Source organism: Vombatus ursinus, unplaced genomic scaffold (genome assembly GCF_900497805.2).
Source record: "Vombatus ursinus unplaced genomic scaffold, bare-nosed wombat genome assembly UNPS02014802.1, whole genome shotgun sequence".
In the NCBI taxonomy this organism is placed as follows: Eukaryota; Metazoa; Chordata; class Mammalia; order Diprotodontia; family Vombatidae; genus Vombatus; species Vombatus ursinus.
Window position 1 is genome coordinate 5,857,614 of NW_020954580.1, and position 26,167 is coordinate 5,883,780.

General features: G+C 42.5%; 2 protein-coding genes across 2 annotated transcripts in view; one reads left to right on the forward strand and one right to left on the reverse strand.

Moving 5' to 3' along the window:
* Positions 1 to 2,271: 2,271 nt before the first annotated feature.
* On the reverse strand, positions 2,272 to 21,383 carry CNOT9 (CCR4-NOT transcription complex subunit 9). The gene is made up of 8 exons (XM_027873794.1): positions 21,281 to 21,383; positions 16,526 to 16,705; positions 14,892 to 15,007; positions 12,058 to 12,167; positions 9,533 to 9,642; positions 5,967 to 6,065; positions 5,705 to 5,796; positions 2,272 to 4,546 (listed from the first exon to the last, which is right to left on the reverse strand). The coding sequence occupies exons 1-8, from the start codon at positions 21,302 to 21,304 to the stop codon at positions 4,378 to 4,380; spliced, it is 900 nt and encodes a 299-aa protein (XP_027729595.1). The 5' UTR covers positions 21,305 to 21,383; the 3' UTR covers positions 2,272 to 4,377.
* A 696-nt stretch (positions 21,384 to 22,079) lies between these two features.
* USP37 (ubiquitin specific peptidase 37) overlaps positions 22,080 to 26,167 on the forward strand; it is a 66,124-nt gene continuing 62,036 nt past the window's right edge. Inside the window, exon 1 of the mRNA XM_027873913.1 lies at positions 22,080 to 22,147. The gene's annotated coding sequence lies outside the window, so the exon portion shown is untranslated. The remainder of the gene's footprint in view (positions 22,148 to 26,167) is intronic.

Here is a 26,167-nt window from a genome sequence, read left to right on the forward strand (position 1 = left end):
AATGGCTTCAAGAAAACTTTCCAGAAAAGCTGGCCTTCACTGTAGACATAATAGGTAATCATCTATATGGCATCATTTTAGAGGCAACAGAAAACATCTAACCCTCAAATACGTTCCCTGTAAACCATCTTCAATATTCCTGAACTTTCACTGTTAGAACCTCATTCCTCTAGCTAAAGACATATACCCTATTAAAACCCAAGTACCATGGGAAGAGTTTACATTATATATACTTTATAAGACTATAGAAGTTTTAGGAGAGTGGTCAATCTGATGTTTCTTTACTGAGAATTCCCCAAATCAATGAAATCACAGGTGTGGATTCTCCCCCCACGCCCACCCCCCGTTGTATTTGTCACTTACATTTATTAGATTTCTAAGATTCTGCTTGGAAATGGGTAGTAGAAAAAGAATCCACTCAAGGTAGCTAAGGGAAGTGAAGGGGGTGCGACCAATGGGGAAAAGGGGCCCAGAGGCAGGTTGGAGGCCACCTACTTCACAACCCTGTCTCAGGGTTATTCTTATTCCCTGACCCTCACCCACTCCCTTGGGAATCCACCCCAGACCCACATATGATCCTAGTCTGGGAAAGTCCACCTACCTCTGAGCCTCCATTCCCCCCTTATTCTTATGCTGCACTTGAATCCTTCCCTTCTGGGTAATTAGAGAAGATTCTGGGAGACCCTCAAGTCAAATGATTTTAGAACTGGAAAGTCTTAAATGTCACCTCATCCAATGTCCATTTTATATGTGAGGAAATGGAAGTTTAGAGGAAATAAGTGATTGATTTAGCCAAGGTCACCCAACTAGTAGCAGGGCAATGATGAGAATCGGTGATCTTTCAGCTACATTCCATTGCTTCCTTTGGTTAGTACAATCCTAGAGGGAGAACCATGTCAACTGCAGAAAACCGGAAGATAAACTGGACCCTGGTTCAGCAACTATTCATCTGATTTAAGGTCCTAACAGGGACCCAGGGTCTAGTTCTTTTCCCTTCCCCCATTGTTGTCTATTATTAAAAGGGCCAGAAACTTGAGCAGGACAGCAGGAGCCCAGGGATCTTCTGGGAATTGTGCCCAGGACAGGTCTTGTGAGAGGCCCTAAGGCTAGCAGAATAGTTGGCAGGAAGCTCCACTCCCACCATTCTGTACCCCAGCTTCCTCGATATGAACCCAATTTCTGAATCTTTAGAGGGCCCAGATAAGAAAATGGATCCTTAAGGTTCCTTTTTCCACTTTGATATGACCTGGCTCAAGTATGTCTCTTTAACTGAGAGTCATGTTGCATGAGGTCAGAAGGTATTTTGGTTCTCAAGGAACCCTAAGACTTTTTAGGGTCTTGACACTTTAATGAAGTCTCACCTTGCCACCTGGACTTAAGCTCTTGAAAATTCCTGACAGACTGCCCACCCATGTCCTCATTTCCCAGGGTCACTGCTTTTGTTACTCAGAAGGCCTATTCGTTGCTCCTCCCCCATGAACCCCCACCTCTTCTCTGTTCACAGCATTCCACCCCTAAATTTCTTTAAAATGTTTTCAGAACCCTATTAAAAGCAAACATCTAGATTTCATTTCAGCTAACAGCTTCCACTTAGCATTGAATAACAATTTTTTATCTTTTCAACCAGCCCCATTTCATTCTGAGGGAGGGTGGGGCTGACATGTTCCAAAAAGGACAAATAGTTAAAATGAATTATTCTGGAAATTTTGAGGCTGTGGCAACCCCCTCCTCCCAACACCATCGATTCCTTAATTCAAAACCATCCTAGGCCATTGCAGACAGCAGCAAACATGCTGGCAGCCAAGCTAACTGTGTGCCCCACAGAGAACCAGGCAGCCCTCCAAGGGCCAGGAAGGACGTACAAGGCATGGAAACAACAATGAAGAAGGGCACTAAGACTCAGTCTCTCAGGAGATGAAAGCAAAAGCACAACATAGAATTATTCAATGCTCACATCAGCTGCAAAGTCCAGCCGTTTCACTGGAAGATGTTCAAAGTTAGGGATGGAGGAAGTTGGGTGGTTCTCCCTGAGTGTAGTCAGACCAAGGGGCTGTCTGTGCCTAGCGTATAGAGGGGTCAGGCAGATACAGACACCTTCTCTGGCTCTAAGAGACCCTTATTTTTCAGGTAGACATCCCACCTCTTCCTAGGGTGGCCCAGATACAGCACAGAGTGGAATACTAACTCCCTCTGGAGGTCAGATCATCTGACCAGAGTTCCTAGGCATCCCACAAATACACAGATAAAATCTCCAATTAAAAAAAAAAACTATTACAAAACAGAAGCATGTTTTATTTCAATCCTGTTAGGATGAAAAAACACAAAATGGGGCATTCTTTACATACATGAAATCAAAACCAACTTGCAAGGAATAATACCCGTCTTTTCCCTGCCTCCTCTATGGGGTTCCAAGGCTGGTTAGGGAGGGAAAATGGGGCAAGAGTTAAGACACTATTGGCACAGTAACATGGCCAACGCACCAAAAGACAGGAGAGAAGACAATTTCCCAGGAAGGAAGCCCTGGGCTTCAATTGCTTCCCCAGCAGAGGGGGAGTGGAAAACCTTTGGCTCAGCAAGAGTAAAGTTGGCAGGGATCAGGGTTCCCCTCATGGGCCTCCTCTCCTTGTAGATGACAGGCCAAATGGAGTCAGACAGCTCATGTAGCACATGATGCCTTTGGCTTTCTCAAACCCTTTTCTTCCTTGGGTTTGGATTATACACAGCAGGCTTCCCTCTCTCCCTTCTGGAAGGTAGCTGAGTTAGTGAGTATGCAGAATCCAGCTCTGGATATGGTATGTCTAACCAATCTACAATCTGACAGTGGTGGCGACGTTGGTTCTGAAGAGGCAGAGGCCAACCAATGAGGCCAGCTCCATTTGTGAAGGTCGGCCTTAAAGAGCCCTTATGTTGGCAAAATTGCCTCTGAAACACTTTGTGAGCCTGGCCCTTGTGATTCTTCCACCCCACAATCTCGCACAGATACTTTAAGCTATCTCAAATGGGAAAAAGAACCAGTCCCTCCCTCTCCAGGGTTGGGGGATATTATCAACCCTATGTTGGAAAGGAATACGGATGGGTCCTTCACCTGTCTGGGCATTAGGCCGAGGCTTCAAACTTACCACCAAAGTGGAAGCACAGCCACCTGGGCACAAGAGGCAGTGAGGGAAAGGTTTTTTTTTTTTTCTTTCACTGTATGAATAGGAAAATAATCTTTTAATGGCAACCCTGTAATTCTCAGACAAAAAGGGAATGTGCCAAGGGGGACAAAGGATCAAGCACATGGGGCCCCGCCCTTGACATATGTATAAAGCAGACTCAGCTAGCTAATACTGATTCAAGTAGAATGAGGCAATGGGAGCTACAGAAATGTACCCTAGAGCCAAGGATGGGGTTCTGGGGCTGAGCCCCTCCACCTCAATCCTCACCCTTCTACAAAGCATTCCAAAGGAAAAATCCAGGAAAACTTTGAGAACATGGGCCAGGACTTTCTCCACATCCTCCAGTTTCAGGACAGTCTCTTACAGGAGAACAGAAAGCGAGAAGGATGTGACAAGACACAGCAGCTGAAGCCAGAAACAAGGCCTATCACTGGAGGGGAAGTTCCTCCTAACAGGAGGAAGCAGTGGGAGGAGAAGGGTGGGTGGGTGGGCAGGCAGCAGCACTCGAGTTTAGGGTTAGGGAGCAATAATGATGGTGGGTGTCTACTGTCCTCTGGCTTTTCCCTTGTTTCTCACCCCTCCCACCCTTCCCCTACCTCTAAATGGCTCAAAGCAGCTTATAACTGGCTTGCCAAAGGGGATCTAATTAATGCCTGGACCAACTTTTTAATTTAGCTTGTGCAGCTAAAAGACTTGTAAACAGTACCAAGTGACAATGTTTTGCTGAACATCTCAGTCTGTGCCCACGATTTACACCTCTCTCCTTGAGGAAAAAAAGAACAAAAAACACCACTGAGAATGAAGAGACATGTCTCTAGTCTTACAGAAAGGCAAAAATGGGAAATGCCACATGGCTTGGTCCCAGGCATCCACCATGCCCTATGCTGCAGCTGCTGTTACTATATCCCCTCCCTGTCAGGGAACAGGAGAATGTAGGGGAGGAGGGTAGTCTTGGGCATGCTGTATTACTGCATTTGCTGGTGTCGCAACCCCCTTGGGCTGTGAGGGGTGCTGGGAGGGGAACCTATTCCTTGGAGCAGCGGAATGAGGCCAGATCTTCAGGGTAGTCCAGGATGGCACCCATACGCCTCAGTGGGGTTTGTCCCTTTTCTCCAGTGCGGTTTGGCGTTGAGGTCAGCGGTAAAACCTGAGCTGCTTTCCTCGATGGTTTTCCCTCCTTTGCCCCAGGCTGGGGGACAGCGGGAGGGAATGGGGAAGGTCACTGAGGGGGCAGGGGGATGCCTCGTGGGTCAGTGACCTGGCCTTCCTGCAGGTTTTTCACCAGCTGTGCGAGCCAGCGCTTGGTAGTGGTGTCATCTTTGAGCACCTGGGCAAAGGTGGTGTCTTTCAGCTGGTCAGGCAAGCACTGCCTGAGTGCTTCACGAGCCCTACATTGGAGAAGAACAACCAAGAGAACCACAAATGAGCCCACATTACAGGGCAGAGATGTGGCCTTGCTCACAAACACTTGGGGCCTAGACTATCTACAGTTAGTTCAAACTGGCAACAAAAACATCTACCCCTGCACCATAGCCCCTGTTCCTGGGGCTCACCTGGGCCACCTGTTTGCTCTCCCCATTCTTGTAGTATAGAATTCAAAACACCCCCATGGAGTTCAATGGAGAAAAACAAAACCAAAAGATTAAGTTTGTTCCAATTCTGCTTACTTTTGAATTTAGGAAAGATTTCAACAGAATGCTATTAAATTACAGAAGACAGCATGTATTACTCTATAATTTTGATTCAGCCCAAATCGCTTTTGGCCTTTCTGTACTTAGTTTGGCTATGTAAACGTGGAACTAAAAGTTACTAGATTTTCAAACTCTGGCTTAAACAGGGAAGCCTCAGTTGATGATCTTCCGAAGAAACAAATCTTTGGAGAAATGGCCAGGCTCCCTATGTTCCTACCCCACTGACTAGAGGTTGAATTAAGAATTAAACTCCAGGCCCGACTTAAAGAGATATGTGAATGACCCTGTCAACTGGCCTGAGAATCTCTGACCATTTCCGCGAGGTCTTCATCATGACTGATGGACTTAACAAAAATATCAGAACTTGCTAGTCAACATTTCTAATATACACATTATCTGCAAAGTGGTTTATTTGGATCCAAGAAGCACAGTGAGGTGAAGTACTGCCACTAAGATCCCTAAGGGAGATGTGGGACACAACTAAGAAGATGGCTCATGAAGGCACCAGCCAAGCTGGTCCTTCTAAATCAATGTTTTTCTCATCCTCTGGGGCAATGAGAACTCCAAACCACAAAGACTAAAGTACATTAAGTCAAGGAAAGGCTACATGCTGATTGTCTGCCATTTCAGATGTGGATTGAAGGAAGCATTTAGGCACAGATGTCATGGGTTTTTAAATCAGTATTTCATATTTTTAAAAGCTATTCTGAAAGCTCTGAACTTAGAAGAGTAAAGTATGGCTATATCCCTTCTGGTTTCACTCTGAGAACATAGGAAAGCCACTACTTCCTAGTGGGAGGGCAATAATTTTGCTAGTTCTTTCTTTAATTCCTTACATATACTATAAATGTTTACCTGGGGTTATCTGAAAGGCGAAGGTAACATCTGACCACATGCTTCAGTAGACGGGCAGAAGGCTCCTTAGACAGCTGCAGGACCATCTTACCCTATTTCCCCAAAATTAAAAACAAAATACAGTAAATGCATTCTACTACTTGAAAGTTTCCAAACTGCTACTTCCAAATGGAGGCTTCAGATTGTTTAGCCCCAATAACAAAATGACTAAGCCGTAGTCAACAGAATTTAAGTAAAAGGGATGATAGGCAAAGGACCTCACCAAGATCATGGCGACATGGGAGAACCGCTCATACGTCTGACATATATAGGCCAGTCCAGTGTCATCCAGGAGAATCTTCTGAAGGATGAATGTGGCGACCTGGTGTAAAACAAATTGAACAAGTCTAGCTTTTGGGGATGCCAAATGTCTTCTAACACCTCCACTCCCTCCAAGAGTCCTGTTGGTTATAGCAAAGTGATCAGATGGAGAACTTGGGGCTCCATATTTCAAGTGGGAGCAAAGAAGATACACAGCCAATAGAAAGAGTTGATGCTAAATTCATAGTTCAAGTTAACAGAGGCTATTCAAGAATACTGGACAGAGCGACCCAAAAAAGTAGTTTTACGCATCATCATGGACCCTACCAGGTTTATTTACTAGAAAGAATTACTTTGGTTTCAAGAAATTTGGTCCCAGGTCTTCAGGATTCAATTAGGTTCCAATGATCATTTCTAGATGAGGATTTGGGAGAATGTGAATATTTCTGCCTTCTTAAAAGAGTCTCAGGAAATAAAATTCCTGTCAAGTTAAGTCCAAACTCTTCCTGTCTCAGATTAAGCTCATCAACACTTACGCAACTCAATTCAACAAGTATTTACTAAGTTCCTATTACATGGAGGAGATACAAAGAAAAAAATAAGAAATAGTCTCTGACCCTAAATATACTTTTATTTTTTGGGGAGTGAGGGATAGGACATTGAAACAGATAATACAATATGACTAGAGGGAAGAGAGGACAGTTAACAACTAGGGGTATTAGAAAAGACTTCCTGTAGGAAGTGGCACCTGAACTGAATACTGAACAAAATTAAGCAAACTCAGCAACAGAGACGGGGACAGAGTGCCTTCCAGTTATTCAGGATAACTTGTACAAAGGCAAAGAGAAGAGATATGGAGTATCATGCACAGGATGCAACAAGCAGCCCAAAGTGCCTGAAAGGGAGTTCTGGAAAGGAAGGCTGTGTAAGGCTTTCAATGCCAAGTGGAGAAGTTTGTATTTTATCCTAGAGGCAACAGGGAGCCACTGAAGAGAATTTAGTAGAGGGACTGATGTGGAGGTTGAATTGGGGAGGAAAAAGACTAGCAGGGAAGAATTCAACTAAGCCTGAAATAGGATGCGAGCCATAGGAGAGAGGGAAGTGGATGTGAGAGACATTATGCAATTAATAAGAACTGGAGATTGACTGGGGCAGGAATGAGGAAGACAGTCAAGGATAACTAACTCCAAGGTTTCAGATCTGGGTAAGTAGGAAGAAGGTAGTTCCTTCAATAGAAATAGGGACATTTAGCAGAAAGAGGCATTTAGGACTGAAGATGATGTGTCAACTTGGACATGGCTAGTGTGACATGCCTATGAGACTATCCAGATAGATATGTGGTATAGGCAACTGATGATATGGAACTGGAGCTCGAGAGAGATGAGGGATGGTCCAGAACCGTGATTTCAACTCTGAGGGGAAGTACAGGCACGGAAACTCCTTTCTACCAATGCAGAACAACAACTTATCTTCAACCATAGCCATGGTTAGGGCACTTCGTGGTTGAGCTTGACCATGATTACATAGGCAGTATATGTCAAAGACAGGAGTTGAACTCAAGACTTTCCTGCTTCTAATTTGACATCTCTCAGGAGAAATGAAAGTGCATATAAAGAGCCAGAATGACAACTGAACTCATGGGAGTCAACAACTCCACCAAGAAAGAGGGTCTATAGAGACAAGGCCTATGACAGAGCTTAAGGGAGAAGACATGGATAATGATGGGGCAAGAGAGACTGAAGAGGAGTATGTCCAGCCAGTAGAAAAACCCACCAAGAAAGCAGTGGTACAAAAGTTAGAGGAGAGATCCAGGAGAAAAGAGGGGTCACTGATGTAAAAAACTGCCGAAGTCAAGAATGTGTCCTGACAAAGACCGGACTTAACAATTAACAGACTGCAGGTAATCTTGGAAAGAGCAATTTCAGCCGAGTGGATTGGTAAAGCCAGACTGCAGTGAGCTGAGATGAGGAAGTGGAGCCAACAAGCATAGATAATTTTCCCCCCTTTAGGATCTGGGCTGTAAAATAAAGGAGAGATACGGGGCAAAAACTTGAGGAAGTGGAAAGGTCAAAATTGAGGTTTAGGATAGGAGAGAATGAAATGTGTTTATAGGCAGCAAGGAAGGAGATAACAGATGAGGCAAGACTGAAGAGAAGTGATGAAGGGATGACTGAAGGGCTAAGCTCTCAGAGGAGACAGATGGAGATGAATGGATCAAGGTCCCAGTATTAGAGGAAGCAGCCAGGTACAGAAGGTATGAGAGCAAGCCTGTTAATGATACAACAGGGGAAGGGGGGTTGGTCCAGAAAGCTCGATGTAAGGGGAGGACAGAAGAGGCTAGGAACTCTATTGCCACATAAGCAGTCAGCACTGGAATACTGGTGAATTAAAGTGAACACTTATAAGGTCTTCAGTAGTAAAAGAAAAGGCAGTGTGATATAATGGAAAGGGTACTACTATTCTTGGGAATAAAAAAAAAATTGAGTTCTGGCATTTACTTGACATTTACTTTGAGCTTTAATTACTTCATCTACAAAATGGGGATAATACTAGCACTATATCTCACAGAGTTGTGAAGAAAATGCTTCATAATCTCTGAAGTAACATGTAACTGAACTGGTATTATAATTATTATTATTATAGAAAACAGATCATTATATTCAACTTTACATAAAGTGTGTCACTAATCTATTCTCCTTTTATTCTTGTTGTATTCAATGTAAATACTCTAATGCCTTTAAGCATCCTTTAAAGGCCTATTTTCTAGCATGAATTATTCTCACCATTCCCCTTTTAACCGGGTCCAATTTGCAGGGATTTAGAATTGGAAGAAACCTTAGAGAAAATCTAGTTCAGTCTTCCCATTTTAAAAATGAGGAACGAATAGCTCAGAGAGGAAGTCATTTGCCCAAAGTCACACAAGTAGTAAAGTACAAGAGATTTAAAGGGCCACACTATGATAAATTGCAATGTAAATAAAAAATTCTTGACAAACAACCATCTACTATAACATGGTTAGAATTATACATGCTTTCTCAAACCCAAGTGGGCCATATACCTGGAAAAGTTCCACAGTGAAGTGTTCTCATCTTTTAACTCTAATTTATTTTACATTAATACTTAGACAAAGATCTGAACTTCAGCACGGCCTGTTCCAAATGGGTCCTGGGAAGGTATGAGGTACCAACTCCAGCTATTCTGACTCAGGGAAAAGGAGCTTACAACAATTCCTCACTTAAGTTCAATAAGGAAGAGAACATAACAACAGTAATAATCAGGCAAGGATAAAAGGGTGTTATTCTTTGGAGTCGTCTATCATAAATCAAAGCATGTATTTTACTTAAATTAAAAATATACCAAAGAAGAATGGTTTTCTTTCAAAGCTGCAAAAAGCTAAGTTTAAATATGTCTCATAAGAGGTCCCAAAACTCTGAACCACTTAGAATAAAAAGACATAGACATAGTGAATAAGGGCCCAAGGCCCAAGAACCAAAATAACAAGAATCTCATTAAACTAAAAGCACATACCGTTTTGGAAAGTTCACTTCCAGATTCCATAATGCGCAAACATAAAGGGATAATTTCTGTCGTCAATAAGAAGTTGATTACTTCTTGTTCATCTGTTTTGACCAGGGCCCCTAAAGAAAAGAATTATGGACAAATGCACTTTATTTTCAGAGAGTGTTTCCACTTAAAAACCACCCTGAATTGCTTGCCCAGTTGGTTGGGGGAGTACAGAAGCCACAAAACAGAATCAAGGTCAAAATTTCAGTGGCTGTGGTTTGTATCTAAGTGGAGATTAGATTCCTACCCTCCTAATGATGATTAAATATGGAGGGAAAAAAAAAAGAGTAGGCTGTCAGTCGCCTGACAAATCAAAGGTGAGGCCCCTGGGAACACTTTATATTACCAGTGTTTCCATGGCACTGGCCCATTACTTGGTTGTCAACTAAATCAGTCCTTAGAAAAGAAAGCAGTGACCTAACTTTCCCTGGAATTTCTTATGAGTTGCAGTTAAGAGAGAAAAATGTTGCTCTATAGCCCTATGATGTATCTGGTTGAAAAAAAAAAAAAAAAAGAGAGGCCATGAGTTTCTTTAGATACAACTATTTTTTTTTCTAACTTTAGGCAGTTGGAGTTAAGCAAATTGCCCAGGGTCACACAGCTAGTAAGTGTCAAGTGTTTGGTCTGAGGCTCGATTTGAACTCCGGCCTACCTGACTTCAGGTCCTCCTGACTTCAGACCATCTAGCTGCCCCCTACAACAACTATTTATTTAGCTGGTACCTACCAAGGTACTCACCTTTTTAAGGTAATGTGATATAGCAGAAAAAGTACTACCTGAAGTTTGTTATTAATAACTGTGACCATGGGCATTAGACAATCCCTAAGGTTCTCTCCAGTCTGAGAAGCACAAGAGGTCAGTGATATAGTCCTAATATTCTATATAAGGAATCTGAACTCTGGAAGATAAGCACCTTGCCTCAGGAAATACACTAAAAAATATGCTGCACCATATGTCTAAGGTCATACATTTTCTCTTCCTAAAACAATAGTTCATAGGGAGGTATCATTTATTGGAACCAAAAACAGAAGTTGACAAAAGCCACCACTACCAATGACTACATTTCCATATTAAATCTCACAACAGGTTACAAACATAACTGAATTCAAAACTCAACCTCTATGACTCCTAAGACGCGAGAGATGGATGGACCCTCAAACATTACTTCTTTGAGTGATCTGACAAGCTCAGTTTCTTTGAAAACATTTATGACAGGGGAAGGAATCAGTCTAACAGTGCTGTTTTGAATGCTCTTCCCCTTCTAACCTTTCATAAAAGCATCATTACACTGCAATAGGTTGAGAAAGAAGTAAAGTACAGGTGATTAGTGAATTTTTGTCCAGGAGACATGCTGACGTTTAAAAGGCTAAATTAAGTAGCTTTTACAGCTTGGAAGCAGAAGTGTTTGATTTTGAAAGCATTTCTAACTCATATAACATCTGGGTATGGAAATTTCATACAAACCAACATTTACTAACCGTGTACGAATCAATGAATAGTCATGTCTTAGAAGGGTAAAAAAAGGGCAGCTATGTTTTTAAAACATTAGTCCTAGAAAGTAAGCTATTCATGACTCTAAAGTTATAGGGTCTTTCATCACTCATTTTAATATTGGTTTATACCTCTCTTTTGACAAATTCTCCCTGGTTAGTAGTCAAGCTACCTCACAGTCTTATAATACTGAAGTTTAAATGAAAATACTGCCAACACAAAAAGGCTTCTATGGTCAATTCTCTTGTTTAATATTAGCTAACAACATTACAGATGTCAAAAATGAAACACCAAGAAAGGAAAAAGAAATCATGTTGGAGAGAGCCATAGAAGTTGCAGAAATCCTTTAACTACCTAGAGTCTGGGGCAGAAACGGCCTATCTTATTTTCTGGTGGAGACAAAAGCATTCAATGAATACTCTAGCAAAACAGTAAGGAGAAGTTTAGATACATTAACTTGAGTATTGTGAGCATTTGGCTAGATAAATAGGAGAAATCAGCCCAGAATGAGAGAGTGTGTGTGTGTGTGTGTGTGTGTGTGTGTGTGTGTGTCTGTCTGTCTGTCTGTCTAGAAGAGAGAATAAAAAACTATATGCTCCAAAGATTACCTTTGCTCACTAAACTGAATCCTATTGCTACAACCCTTCTCCCTGGTACCCAAAGTTTAGAGTTTTTTCCTTTCACATATGTGTTGACTGTACTGCTACATGACAGTCTTTCTTGCTAACATCTGGAAAGGTGTAGTCCCATGGCTGCATCATAAAATATTAATCACTTTTGGTCTTTCCTAAGAATATATAATAGCAAGTTCCAGTTTCTCAGAATGGTGTATGATAAATGGCCCATACGATTTTCCCTTTTGTTCATTGATAGAAACAGACATAATCTATAAGACTGAAATGAATATTGAGTGAACAAGCAATAAGAGGTAGAAAAGAACTTATACCACCTATTGAGAATGATGGTCTTAGGCTTGTAAAAGAAGCCCAATAACTTACCAATAACTCCAAGGCTGGTGAGACGAAGATATTCAAAGGGACGAGTCTTGCTGACCGTGTGCAAAAAGGGATACAAGAACAGGGGTATGTGGGCTGCAAGAAATGCTGACCTTGGAAAGAAAACAATCATATTCAGAATTTAATGTTGTTGATTTCTAATATTTAAAGATGATCAGGTAATTATTTCTACTACGCACTGGCCTATGTCTACTGTAGGAAGTTTTTTAGGCGACAAATCTATTTCACCTTCCACTAGGTTGACCCAATGGATAAGTGAATACATACTTCATGCTGTTAACAGCACATATAACCATATTTTAGAAAATAATTTTAAATGAAATTTCAGGGTTGTTAGTTTTAAATTTTTCTTAGGTCATAAAAGACTGTTAAATAGTCAGAACAGACTCATTGACGTGCTCTCCCCCTCAGATTATGACAAATCTCTTTAAGTATAGTCAGGTAAAATCTTTCAAACCACAGCAAAGAAATAAACCTGTTCTTTCCAGGTTTATTTGCTACACACTTTTTTTTTTGCTACACACTTCTGTGCAAATTCATTCTGGATTCCTTGTAAGAACTGTTCAGATATTCTTAATATTCTTTAATATCCTTGCCTTTTGTGTTCTCTTTTGGTTGTCCATCTTGGAGAGAGAGAATCAGTCTTTGGTGCCCTTTGTCAACTGTGACTGTTCCTCAAGGCTATGCCTTCACCTCTCTTTGCCCTACATTTTCTTAGAGATATCATCCACTCTACTGGTTTTAGATACTGCCTCTATGAAGAGGATATGGACACACACACACACACCCCTGATCTCTCCCTTGAGCTCTAGTCCTATACTTCTAATAGCTGGCAGGAGGACTTCTACCTAGACATTCCACTGCCACATCAAGTTCAACATGTCTAAAACTGAAGCCATCTTCCTTCTACACCTGGCATGGTTCTCCTCCTAGCTTCCCTATTTATGGTGACAATATCCTCCCAATCATGAAACTTGAATAATTCTTTACTCTTTCCCTCTTTTTTACCTTCATTCATATATATGTATGTATACATATACATACGCATACACATAAAATGTTTATTTTATTTTAAATGTTTTATTTTTTAATAGCTTTTTTCCTGAGTCATCCATTGTAACGCTATATGAACATATACACATATATATTTGTTATTTTAATAGTCTCTCAACTAATCTCTCTCCTTTCCAATACTTCTTTCAGATAGCTGCCACAAGAATATTCCAAATACACAGCTCTAACCAACTCATTCGCCTTCTCAAAACAAACAAACAAACAAACCAAAAAAAAACACTCAAAACCCAAAAAACAAAACCCTAAGTGACTCCCTACTGCCCAGAGGATAAAGTACATAGTCCTGGATCTGCCATATAAGATTCTTCAACAATCTGGCTTCAATTTACAGTTTTCTACATTTCACACTGCTCTTTCCACTCTCTAATCATCGAAATAGTATTCCTAACAGTTCCTTGCACAGAATTTGTGCAGGCTTACCACTCATGTCTGAAATGTATTCTCATCATTGCCTATTCCTTTAAAGCCTACCGTATGGCGCTACTTTCTCCATTAAGCCTTCCTTGGTCTCCCCAAGTGAAAATATTATCTATTTTGTCTTTATGTTCTACATTATATCATAGTGATTTGTGGGCATCTTATTCCTCTAATTTAAGGTCCTTGAAGGTACCATTTTTTAAAAAGACTTTATATGTCTAGTATTAGCATAAGTAGAAGGCACTTAATAAAGGTTTGCTGAGTTTATTTTAATTTGCAATTGAGTAATACAACCAATGCTGAGCTATAAACAGGGTGGCTAAAATGGAATTTTCCATGGTTGGAAATACTACAGCCAGTTCCTAAGATTATCAGCAAACACACAAGAGCTTTGAATAATTTAATTTTTTATGTAACACACAAAGGTCATTATCAATACAATTTTCTAATTCTGTAGATTTAGAAATTTCAAAGAGAGAAAAGAAGAACTTCTGAATAAAGTTAATGCTGAATGCCCACAATGCCCTCAGGATTGATATGGCAGAAAGTACCTAAATCACATAGTCTCTGATCAGCAAAGGCAGTTAGCAGTCCATTCCCCCCTCTCCCCCCTCCCCAATGTGGACATAGCCCACATTTGGAAACAAACTGTAAGCAATGTCAACTTTAAAAAAAATCAAGTTTAAAATGTCTGATGGATTTTAAAAAAATATTATCTTCATTTCTGAATATATCCCTTTTCTCCTTCCTTTACTTGTCTCTTGTAAACCCCTCCTCCCATGGCAAAAAAAAAAAAAAAAAAAAAAAAAACCCCCCCCAAAAAAAAAAAAAAAAAAAAAAAAAAAAACAACCCTGCCATAAAAAGAAATAAAAGCAATTTGGCAAGTTAAACCAACCCATCAAGAGAGTCTGACAGTATATGCAATGGACCTTAACCTTTGCAAATGAAGGGAGGATTTATTTTCTCATCATCAGGCACCTAAGTGGCATGGTACTTAGGGTGTTGGGCCTAGAGTCTGGAAGACCTGAGTTCAAAACTGCCTTCAGACACTTACTGGCTATGTGACCCAGGAAAGTCACTTAACCTTTGTCTGCCTCAGTTCCCTCAATTGTAAAATGAGGAAAATAGCACCAACCTCCCAGAATTGTCTTAAGGATAAAATGAAATAATATTTATTAAGTACTACATAAAAGCTAGCTAGCTATTAATATTATTACCATTATTTCTTCTAGGATATCAATTAAAAAAAAAAACCAACAGTGCAAATCAATCCTCACTCCCCAATTAAGCATAATTTGGATCCCATTCCATCCAAAGCACTTACCTGGTTTCTGGGTGTGATGCCACACATTGCAATAGTGCCAAAGCATTGCAAACTCTGTTAGACTGATGTGCAGTCAAGGTAGGTGGATTGATAGACGGGTAAATATTTACAATTTCCTAAAAATGAAATAGCACTAGGTCAACAGGAAATGCTCGGTTACACCTTAAGTGCATGGTTCTGAAGCTCTGAAGAACAATCCTGGTTACCCCTGCTTTATGACAGTCGGCCCACAGAGATCCTGGCACCCTGAACTGCTCAGATTTGCACAGCAGGACATCAAATTCTAGCAAAGCCTTGTCCTCCCCATTCCTCTCCACTTTACAGTTCTCAGGTAGGCCACAGACCTTAAAACCTGGAGTCTGTGCATCTCCCCTACAGAAGGCAACATGGTAAAGTGGAAAGAGTGGAGGAAATCAGATGACTGGGGTTCCAAACCCTCTTGCAAATGATATCTAATATATACTACTTGGATAGCCTCAGACAAGTCACTGAACCAGCCTAATCTGTCAAAGAAGTGGACTGGACCAGATGCCCTCTGGAATCCCTACCATCCAGAAATCTTTAATCCTTAACCTAAATTACCAAGCCTTTTGTTTCTTTATTTAGAGGAATACAAAATTAACAAGTCTTTGGGAACTGTAGCCCCTACAAAGATTTAGATCATAGTACAAATCAACTAATAATAACTTTAAAATGCTGAGTTTGAGATTAAAGAACAGACTACTTTTTAAATGCAAAGTTTCGAAATGTTTCCATCAGTAATCTTTATAAAGGAATCGGTAACATAGTTGAACCACAGTACCTCTGGCTACTATTTTTAATTTAGGCATAAAGAAATCTACTCTAGCGGCAGCTAGATGGCACAGTGGATAGAACACCGGCCTGGATTCAGGAAGAGCTGAGTTCAAATTTGGCCTCAGATACTTAACATTTACTAGCTGTGTGACCCTGGGCAAGTCACTTCACCCCATTACTCAAAAAAAAAAAAAATCTACTCTGGGCTACAAACAAAAAGGGATAAAATGAAATAGAGATATGCGTGTGTTTATCTGGAAATACTCAGTACTATGCTGATGACTTCATTACTTCAATAATTAAAACTCCAGAATAGGGGGAAAAATAACAAAGAATGCTTTGAGTACTATTTGATACAGGAAAATAATCTACCTGACGGATCTGAAAGTCTGAAGATAAATGTTTGGGAACTTTATGAAACATTTTAAGGGAAGGAGAGCTAATTTGGAAAAAATAAAGCATAGGAAAAACTCTATGTTCTCCCTCACTACTCATGCCCTATCCTATTTTAGAAGCTTTCCCCATTATCATATTTCTCAACAAAGACCCTTCTGACATCAGATAACCCTTTTAAAATACACAAATTTGCTTTCCTTTCATTCTGCATTAATAACTTCCTCAGGTCTCAACTCTTGCTTCTCCTAGCATATAAATGCACTCTTGTTCTTAGCTATAAGAATGCATCTCATGAACTATCTCTTTCTTACAACCAACCCTCTTCCAGTTGCCATGAAAGATTGCCTGCTGAATCTTGGCAGACACTCTTCCAATTCATTTAGGAAATGCTGAGAGATAGGTAGTGAACAAGACTAAACTGCCATGGTCCAATATATACCTACCTGTAAGAGAGCTGCAATAGTACCAAAAGAGTGCCATAACATGGGGGCAAGGTCAGGAACAGATTCACGCTTTTTACTCAGCTCCAGGAGAGCATTTTCCCTTGTCTCTGGACTGGACAGTTCATTGATCCACTGATAGATCTTCTCTCTATCCACCTGGGCCAATGCTGTAGGCACAGGCTTAAAGGGCAAGAGCAAACATAGAAATGAAGTTTCATTAATGACCAGTTGTATGTAGGAAACAGACTTAGATGCGTGTGATTCAATACTTGAGCTGAAGGGAAGTGTCAACTGGCTGTTCTGAATCAGTGTGACCTTGGCAAAATCACTTCTCAGAGTCATCATCTGTGAAATGGGGGAATGAGAGGTTGGAAAAAATTATTTCTAAGGTGCCATCTAGCTATAACATTCTAAGCTACTTCTGATACCTATGTCCACCAGAGGTAGGCTACTGATACCATTTTATGGATGTGGAAACAGCGCCGGGCCAAAGAGAGAAACTGATTTATCCTGAAGCAAAATTAAGTCAGTGACAGACTTTGAAAAGATATACTTTTATTCTCCCATCTACTCCTTTCCCCAACATGATCAACTTTTATAAATAGATACCCTGGATACAAATGGGAAGCTCAATATCATTTCATAGGCCTTTGCCAAAGGAACCACAAAGTGCTCTGCTAAATGGACCAAAACATCAAGGAGCTCTGACTTTTGCTTCAAGTGCTTTGGTATGGACCACATTTTATAGCCGACCAGTGACGATCCTTATGGAATCACCAGCTCCTACAGCAAACAACTCTGGGAAAGTAGGCCTGTTCTTTTTCCAACAGCTAATAAAAGAACTTGCCCTTTCCACACCACCATAGACAGGCCCTGAACTCAAGAGCAAAAGACGATTTAAAAAGTTATTTTTAGAGAATTGCTCCCCATTATGGGGATAGGGTAGAAACTGATTTAGAGTGTTCCATTGGCTTAAAAGCTCAGAAAGGAAATGAGTTAGGATTTCACGTAAAAACTTTCACTTCAATCTTAGCTTTATGTTAAAAATAGAAGAAAAATGAAATCATTAATCTGGATCCTTACCATAATAATACAGAATCTCAAAGCACAACCCAAGAAAACATCTCACGCTTCCAAGGAACAGAAATTTAAAACCTGCTTTACTATGCTTTTGCATCCTTATTTTTCTAAGTTGTAAAGAAATACATGAATGTGACTTTTTATCATACCTTTTACAAACACAGATTTAGATGATTCATTTTTCTGCACATGAAGAAATACAGGTCCATTAATTGGTAAATTTTTTCAAACTTAAGGAAGATTGGGTGCCCCAAATCACTTTCAGTATTATTGGGGGGGAGGGACAAGAGAAGAGAAGGGATTTGGGGTGTTAAATGGTTAAATGGAAGGAAATTTTTTTTCTTTCTTTAAAAAAGATGACCTTAAGGATTTACAATTCAAATATTGCACTACTTTCTTTTTTCATAATAATCTAGTCTTTGCAAGACTGGTGAATATAGTTGGTTCCTTGATCTAATTAGACCATTTTGCCCTATTAGGGAAAAGTAAATTAATCTAGGATTTCCAATTACATCAATCAACTTAGATCTAACTGACGAAGGATTAAAAAAATGACAGAAACAATGTACCTGGTATGTTACAGTTCTGCTTTTAGTTAGGGATAAAGAAATAAGAGAGTTACCCTCTTCTCGACCAACGTATAACATGTTTGCTTTGGATCTAAGAGCCAAATAAAGGCTTCAGCTTTCAAGGAAAAGAAATGAAAAGTAGTAGTAATCTTAGCAGATTACTGGTTCCAAATCTCAGAATAAACCCAAGAGTCAGTGTGCGTCTATAAAAGGGACTCAAAGAATCCTCAGCAGAAGACTCAAAGACAGCAATAAGGAATACACTGGACCCAGCACAATGGTACTTTGTGGGGCAAGTAAATATAAGTCTATGTAATCTCCCACATACCAAGTAGAAGTCAAGAAGCCCCAGGTAGGTCCCATTGCTATCTGTACTAAGAGGCACTGGTTCTCCTGGCTGCTTCTAATCAAGTTAATTTGCCCTTCTTTGCTATTACAAAAACACTGCTAAGGAGCAATAGATTCATTCTGTAAATGAAAGAAACCTCATTTACCCAGAAAAGGATGAATTAATGTATCTCATCAACATTCTCAAATAAAACTTAAGAATAAATGATTCTTGATTCTATAATCACAAAGTAATCAATTATCACCATAAAACTATACATAAAGCTGGATATATAAAGTTGGTGGTTTTGTTTTCCAATAAATACAAATTTGTGGTTAAAGAAAGCATGGAACCAGGTGAGAATAGCTACTCTTTCCCAGGCTATAAAACATGGGACTTGGGTAGCAATCAAACAATGATTTCTTAGATTTATAATGCACAATTTTCCTAGGAAACCCCAAATGTGAAAAAAGTGACTTAGGTCACTTATCATTGTACTACCTCTGTAAGGTAGTAAGAAATACACATTATTACTCCTTTTCTAAAAAGTTAAGAGGAACAATCAAAAAGGTTAGGCAACTTGCCTAAGAGCTTTTATTTTTTTTAAACTTGCCTAAGATCTTAAGAAAAATCAACAAAAGAGCTAAATTTGGACACAGCATATTTCTATAGAAGTATTGTTTCCCAAAAGGGGTAGGGGTTTCCCTTGGGAAAATAACACCAATTATAGGCTATACTTGATCATCATACAAGCCATATCTCAGAGAAAAAATACAGCATACGTTTTAAACAAACTAATGTTTTCCACTACTGTAATTTTCCTGAGAGAGAAGATGTACAGTTCATATAGTACATAGGCCAGGAATTTACCACAACTGTCCACCTAGTGATGAATTTTTTTCTCCCTACAGCAATTCATTCAGACTGCATACTAAGGTTTGGAGGGGTCGTTATTTGCACAGTACCATATCCTTGCTACTGAAATCCCATGTCCAGAAGAATGGGAGTTCTGCCATTAACTTGCTGTAGGATCTCAGATACACCACTTAATCTTTCTGAGCCTAATCCATAAAATGGTAATAATTCAACACATTTATTAAGCAACAACTATGTGCAAAGAGGGGAAGTTAGGGCAGCAGGGGTTGGAGTCAAGAAGACTCATCTTCCTGAGTTCAAATCTGGCCTCAAACACTGATTGGGTAAGTCACTTAACCCCATATGCCTCAGTTTTCTCATCTGTAAAATGAGCTGTAGAAGGAAATGGTAAACCACTCCAGTTTCTTTGCCAAGAAAACCCCAAATGATGTCAAGGAAGAGTCAACTGGACTGAAACAACTGAACAACAACAACCATGTGCAAGCACCAGTGTTAGGCATTACAAAAGAAAAAAAAAAGCAAATAGTTCTCCAGGGCTCCCCCTAAGAGAGAATTCAAAATGAATATAAAAATGAGGGAAAGGATCAGGAAAGGATTCCTGGGTGGAGAGGAGGGGGAAAGGACCTGAGCTGAGCCTTGATGGGAACTAGGGGGTTTCAAGATGAACAGATGATGAGAAAGAATGTTCTAGGAAAAGGAGGAAAGCAGTAGCAAAGGTGCAGAAGCAGTATATGAAATGTCATATACAGCAAGCAAGCCTGTTTAGTTGGAGTGGAATGAAGGTGAGGGGAGTACTTTAAAATAAGTCTGGAAAGACAGGCTGGAGTTAGGCTAGGACACAGGCCTTAAAACCCCGAGGCTGCTCACTGGTCTCCCCTATAGAAGAGGGCAGGATAAAGTGGAAAGAGGGGCAGAGTCAGATGACAGGTTCCTATCCCTCTTATTAATGATATCTATTCAATGTGTGGAAAACGGATTAAAGGAAAGAAAGAATGCAAGTAGAGAGAATGACCTTTTAAAAGGCTATTGCAATTCTCCTGGTAAGAAGACCTGAACTCAAGCGGTGGCATGAGAGTGAAAAGGGTGGCATGTGAGTGATGTGGGCATGGAAGTGACCAGACAGGGCGAATTGGTGGGTGTGGATGGGAGGGGGTGGGGTGGAGAGTAGAGGATGACTCTGAGGTTGTACACCTGGGTGAGTGGAAGCATTGTGGGATCTAGGACACAACCCCGAGGTGCACCCAGGTGGAAATGCGGCTGATGATCCAGTACAAGAGACTCAGAAGGGACAGGCAGGCCAAGACAGGGGAGAACAGCGTCATGAAAAGGAAGGCAGGAGTGGGCATTCGATATATTAAGTGCTTAATAAAAATAACACCCATCATTCCGGTCTCTTCCCTACCCCATTCCCGAAAGGAGGGCAGACCAGGCTATAAGGAAGTTGGGGGAAACAAAAGGAGCTAACAGAGGCAAACGGGCTCTCAGTGCATCACCAGGCATTTAGGAAGCGCTTCCGCAGCCCGGCGACTGTGCTCAGCACCAGGCGGTCCCTGCCCTCATGAAGCGCACATTCTAACAGGAGAGACAACAGGTCGATCCCTGGGTCCTGCCTGAGAAGAGTCGGGGGAGGGAGTCTTCGGGGGAGTCGGGCCTGGCTGCACCCAATGGGAGGCTAAGAGGCGGAGACAAATTGGGTGGGGGGCGAGGAGAGAAACAAGTTTTCCAAAGGGCGGCGGGGTAGCGCCGGGGGCCAGAGGCGCAGGAGCCCCGGCTCCCCGGCGCGGCCAGCACGAGGTGGGGAGAGGAGCCGGAGCCAGGGCGGGCGCCGAGCGGAGGCCGAGCCTGGGCCCGGGGGCCTGGGGACCCAGGGGAGCGACGGAGGCCGTCCCCGTCGTCACTTACCGCGGCCGTCGCAAGGCTGTGCATCTTGGGAGCGGCCCCTACTCGCTCGCCGCCGCCGAGCGCTCCGGTCCCGCGTTCCCACTTCAGCAACCCGGAGGAGAAGCGGGCGCCACCGCCACCGCCATCCGCCCGCCCGCCGCTGGCTCCGCCCCCTTCACCGCCTTCTGACCCTTGACCCCGCCCCCACACTCCGGGGGCCTTCCCCGCTTCCTCCCGGTTCTAATGCCCGGCGAGGTGGAACAGTCCGGAGCTAGGTCTGATTCCCCGCCTTCCCCCTTAACTCGGCTGTGCCAATGTTTCCCACGGCCCTTCACAGTCTCCGATCACAGGGCTGCTACCCCAAAGCCGGGAATGGGCCCTGTCCCGCCTAGAGAAGCAAGAGAAGGGCGGGAAAAAATTAGGAGCGAGACAACCTGCCCTCACCCCCGCGCCCAATGGGCGAGGAGAGCGCATGCGTAAGGAGCACCAGGGAGCTGCTGGGTAGAAAATGAGTCACTGGAGGAAAGGGGAGGGGCTGAGGTTGAGCTGCGCAGGCGTGGCGGGGGGCGGGCTGCAGCTGCTTAGCGTCGCTCAGCAGGAGCCGAGGAGAGGGGCGGTGGCAGGAGGCGGGGTGAGGAGGGGCGGGGCGGAAGGTTGTGCGTACGCGCGCACGCGCTGCGTCCGTCCGGCCTGGCTCGGCATTGCGCGCCGAGTGAGGGAGTGCGTGCGTACGTGCGTATGCGTGCGGTCCCGGTTCCCGCCATCAGCCGCCGGCCCTGACGGGGGGCAGAGCGCGCTAGCTCCTCTGCACCCGGCGTCCCCTTTCCCCCCTCCCCCCTCCCGCGTCCCGGCCCGGCTCCTCGAGGGCTCCCGGAGCTGCCGCTACAGGTAAGGAAGACTCGGCCCGGCTGCCGCGGCTCCCCCCGAAGCCGCTCGCTTCCCGCCCCCGGCCCGCCCCCCTCCAGCCTCCCGGTCCAGGACGCCCGCGGCGCTCCGGGCCCCGGCTCCCCGCCCACCCGGGCCCTCTCCCTGGCTGCTGTCTCTCTGAGAGAGACCCTCGAGCCCCGGCTCAGGCCTTCCACCCCTACGAGCCCCGGCGTCGCCCCCCGCCCGGGCACCCCTGCTGGCCCCCCCCCCCCAGGTGGGCTTCGAGCCCTCTCCCGGCATCGCGGGAAAGAAAGCACCTCCCCCGCCCCTCGGAGCTCGGATGAGAACCGCGTCTCCGCCCCCTTCGGGGACTCCTCGCCCGGCAGACTTGTTTCTGGACCCAACTTCAACTTGATCTGGAATCCTGTGACTCTCGTGTTTTATTTTTTCTCTCGGTCTGCCCTCCCCCCTCTGAGCCCTGCCCACTGACCCTCCCACGCCCACTGAGTTTGAAGGAAGGTTCCTTTCCCCTGTGCCCCTTTCCCAACCCGCCCCCCACCGCCCCATTCATTCATTCAGCATTCGACACTTCTGCTCTGGACGCAGAGTCAAAGTCCTCTGCCTTCCTGGACCTTCCAGGGTAGTAAAAGGACGGGACGTAGACAGTAGCGCGTCCACCTGTTACGGGCAAAGTAAAACATTGACTTTGTGAAGGTCTCAACAACTAGGGGTGGAAGGAGAGGATGTTGTTACAGTTCAAGGAGGGCAGGAATTGAACCCATCAAAAAGGAGTCTGTTGTGCCTCTGCAGCGAATCGGGCGGGTTCCTATTCCTGACACCTGGATGCCTAGCCAACCGCACGGAACTGGGAGGGGGTCAGAAGTGGTAAAGTCTCCACCGGAATAGCTTTGTAGTTGCTTCCCTAGTTGCTGGGATGTGAGAATGGCCAGGAGAATGATTCAGTGTGAAGGGTCTAGCCACTATTTTTGTTTGGTAACTTCATACAGTGACTGACAAGTATCTGAGTGTGAGAAAAACAGACCCCTTTGTTGATGTAGGGGCAGATTTCCTATTTTCTTAACAGCAGGAAATAAAAGCCCCAGGAAGATTCATTGTATAACTATATTAAATGGTGGAGATACTGAAACTCTCTCCTTACTTTGTAGCATTTAATTTGAAGATACTGAATGAAAAAAACAGCATTGAAGGATAGGGTAATCAGAAAAAGAATCCCAATGCAGAGTGCTCTATTTTTTTTTTAATTATTCACTGTATTCACTGTACATATAATTCACTGCACATCTAAGTTTGACTCCTCTTTGGAAGTTTTTTAGAGTGAGTTTTTTTGTTTTTAGAGAGAGAAGGGGGTGTGTGTGAAAGGAGAGTAAAGTTTACAAGCTGTTCCTGTATTTGAATGGCAATCATTTTTGGTAATAAATTGGTTTAGGTTTATAGAACTTGCTTAATATAAGGTGTTTATTTTTTTTTCAATTGAATGCCTACATGTTCAATTCTTTGTAGAGAGTAAATAAGAAACTTCTTTTATCCAAGACATTACAAGAGAATTCCCACACTGGACTAGACCCATTGTTCAAACAGCACAGAATTTTGCCTCAGACCTTGGCATGATATCTTTAAAAAGACAAGATAGATATGAACACATCTGTTAATCAGCAAGCATTTGTTAAGTACCAGGAAGTGATAGGCACTGAGGATCCAAAGACAAAAATGAAGCTGTGCCTGCCTTCTAGAGGCTTAAAGATACACATACATATAAGTATGTGCAAAATGATGATTTGAGGGAGGAGGGTAGACAGTAGGTGAGAGGAGATCAGGAAAGACCTCACTTAGGAGGTGGCATTTTAGTTTTGAAGGAAAACAAAGGATTCCAAGAGGCTTCAAAAACTATTATTTGGCTATTTTTCTTGGCTTTTAATTTTTATGGTTTTTCTTTCTTTAGTATTTGAATGGCTTGCTGTTCTGAGGTAAAATTTATGTCCTCGGAACCTTTTATTTTCATTAACTCAGGAAAAACTTTATAGATGATTCTCACTGTGTACTTCCTTCCAGCTAGAATTCCCAGGCTTGACCACTTCAGTTGGTAATGCTTTTTACATTTGTGGGTTGACTCTGCTTGTGGGGAAACGGTATCCTGCCTCTGATGCAAGAGTAAGTGTTAGTGTTGAAGGGATACCAAATAGGGTCTGATTAGGAAAGCTACTTTTCGTAAGGACAAATGAGTACTATGATTTTTTTTTCTTGTTATCAATGGACCTCAAGCAGTAGAAACTGTATGACAATTTAGACTATTCTAGGTACAATTAAGTATTTTAGAGGCACCAGTTCACTAGTAATTTGCCATATAGTGACCAGTACCTTTTCCTTCTTCATAGCAGCCCTGTAGGGTGTGGAAGAAAAGGAGCAAAGAGGTTTCCAGTTTTGGATTCCAGAGCTGTCATTCAGCCCAGTCTTCCTATAGGATTACTTGCTACACTTGGGAAAATTGTAAAGTGTTGTGCAAATATAAAGTGTTAACATTAGAGTTGGAAGGTATCTAAGAGGTTATACCTAGTCTGTATCGCCACTACCACCACCCCCTTTGCCCTCTGTTAGTGTCTCTGTTTCCCCATATTTTGATATTTTCAGCTGGTGGTTCAGTGGATAGAGCGCTGAGCCTGAAATCAGGAAAACCTGAGTTCTGATCCAGCCTCAGACACTTACTAGCTTCATGATCTTGAGCAAGTCACTTAACCTGTGTTTGCCTCAATTTCCTCCACTATAAAGTGGGGATAATAATAGCACTTACCTTGCTGTGTTGTGAGGATCAAATGAGATAATAATTGTAAAGTGCCTGGCACATAGTAGGTGTTGCATAAATGTTTATTGCCTTCGATTCCCTGCCTACCTCATAGGATTCTGAGAAAAGCAGTTTGCAAAACTTAAAGTGCTATGTAAATGTGAATTGTTATTTTTCTCATCTCTTCCCTTCTGCACAATGAATGCAAAACTTGGGAAAGATTATTTATTGGGCTAGGAATTGGATCTTTGCTTCATTGGTACCAGGGAAGGGGCATGGAGCAGTGATAAGTTACGTAGTGTTTACTATGTGTTAAGCACTTTAAAAATATCTCATTTGATCCTCACAACAACCCTCTGAAATAGGTGCTATTTTTATCCCCATTTTACATTTGAGGAAACTGAGGCGAACAGGTTAAGTGACTTGTCCAGAGTCACATAGCTAGTGTCTGAGGCTGAATTTGAACTCTTATCTTCCTGAGCCCATTCCGTCTACTATGCCTCTGGTATAGGGAACTCTCTGGTGAGGATATTTCTTTTACCAGTGCAGGTCGAGGGCTTCTGTGCCACTTGTATTGTCTTAGTTGCTTAGAGTGCTTCCAGTTTAAGTACCTTGCTCAGGATCGCCCAGCCAGTGTACTTCAGAGGTGCTGATGTGATTGTGTGTTTGTTTAGGATGGCAGGGGGATGTAATGGGAAGAACATTGACCTTGGAGTCAGAAGGCTGACATTCCAGTTACGACTTCAGCACTTATTTTTGACGGGGGACACGTTATTCTCTGAGCCCTGGGTGTCAACATCTGTAAAATGAGCAAAATAAAACTTGCACTATCTACTTCACAGGGTTATTGAGAGAAAAGAAGTTTGTAAGCCTCAAAGTGCAGTTATGTAAATGAGGTGGTACAGTAGATAGAGCACCAGCCCTGAAGTCAGGAGGACCTGAGTTCAAATCCAGCCTCAGACCAAACACTTGACACTTACTAGCTGTGTGACCCTGGGCAAGTCACTTAACCCCAATTGCCTAAAAGTAAAAAAAAATGAGTTGCTATTACTGCCTCTTTTTTTTTTTTTTGTTGGAACCCAGGAAGACATGGGTTCAAGTTCTACCTCAGACATATATCACGTGTGACCCTAGACAAGTTACTTGACCTATTGGTGCTTTAGACCAGAGATGTCAAACACTATAACACTCAGTGTGGCCAGAACCAGATTGAAATGTAATGGAAACTATTTGATAACACCAAT

What these genes read in the sequence shown, in the direction of transcription:
- CNOT9 (XM_027873794.1), bottom strand. Translation starts at nt 21,304, where the DNA reads ATGCACAGCCTTGCGACGGCCGCG. An exon ending in CTATTGCAGCTCTCTTACAG is followed by an intron (nt 15,008 to 16,525) that starts GTAGGTATATAT and finishes TTTCATTTTTAG; the next exon opens with GAAATTGTAAATATTTACCC. An exon ending in CCCATGTCGCCATGATCTTG is followed by an intron (nt 5,797 to 5,966) that starts GTGAGGTCCTTT and finishes TTGGGGAAATAG; the next exon opens with GGTAAGATGGTCCTGCAGCT.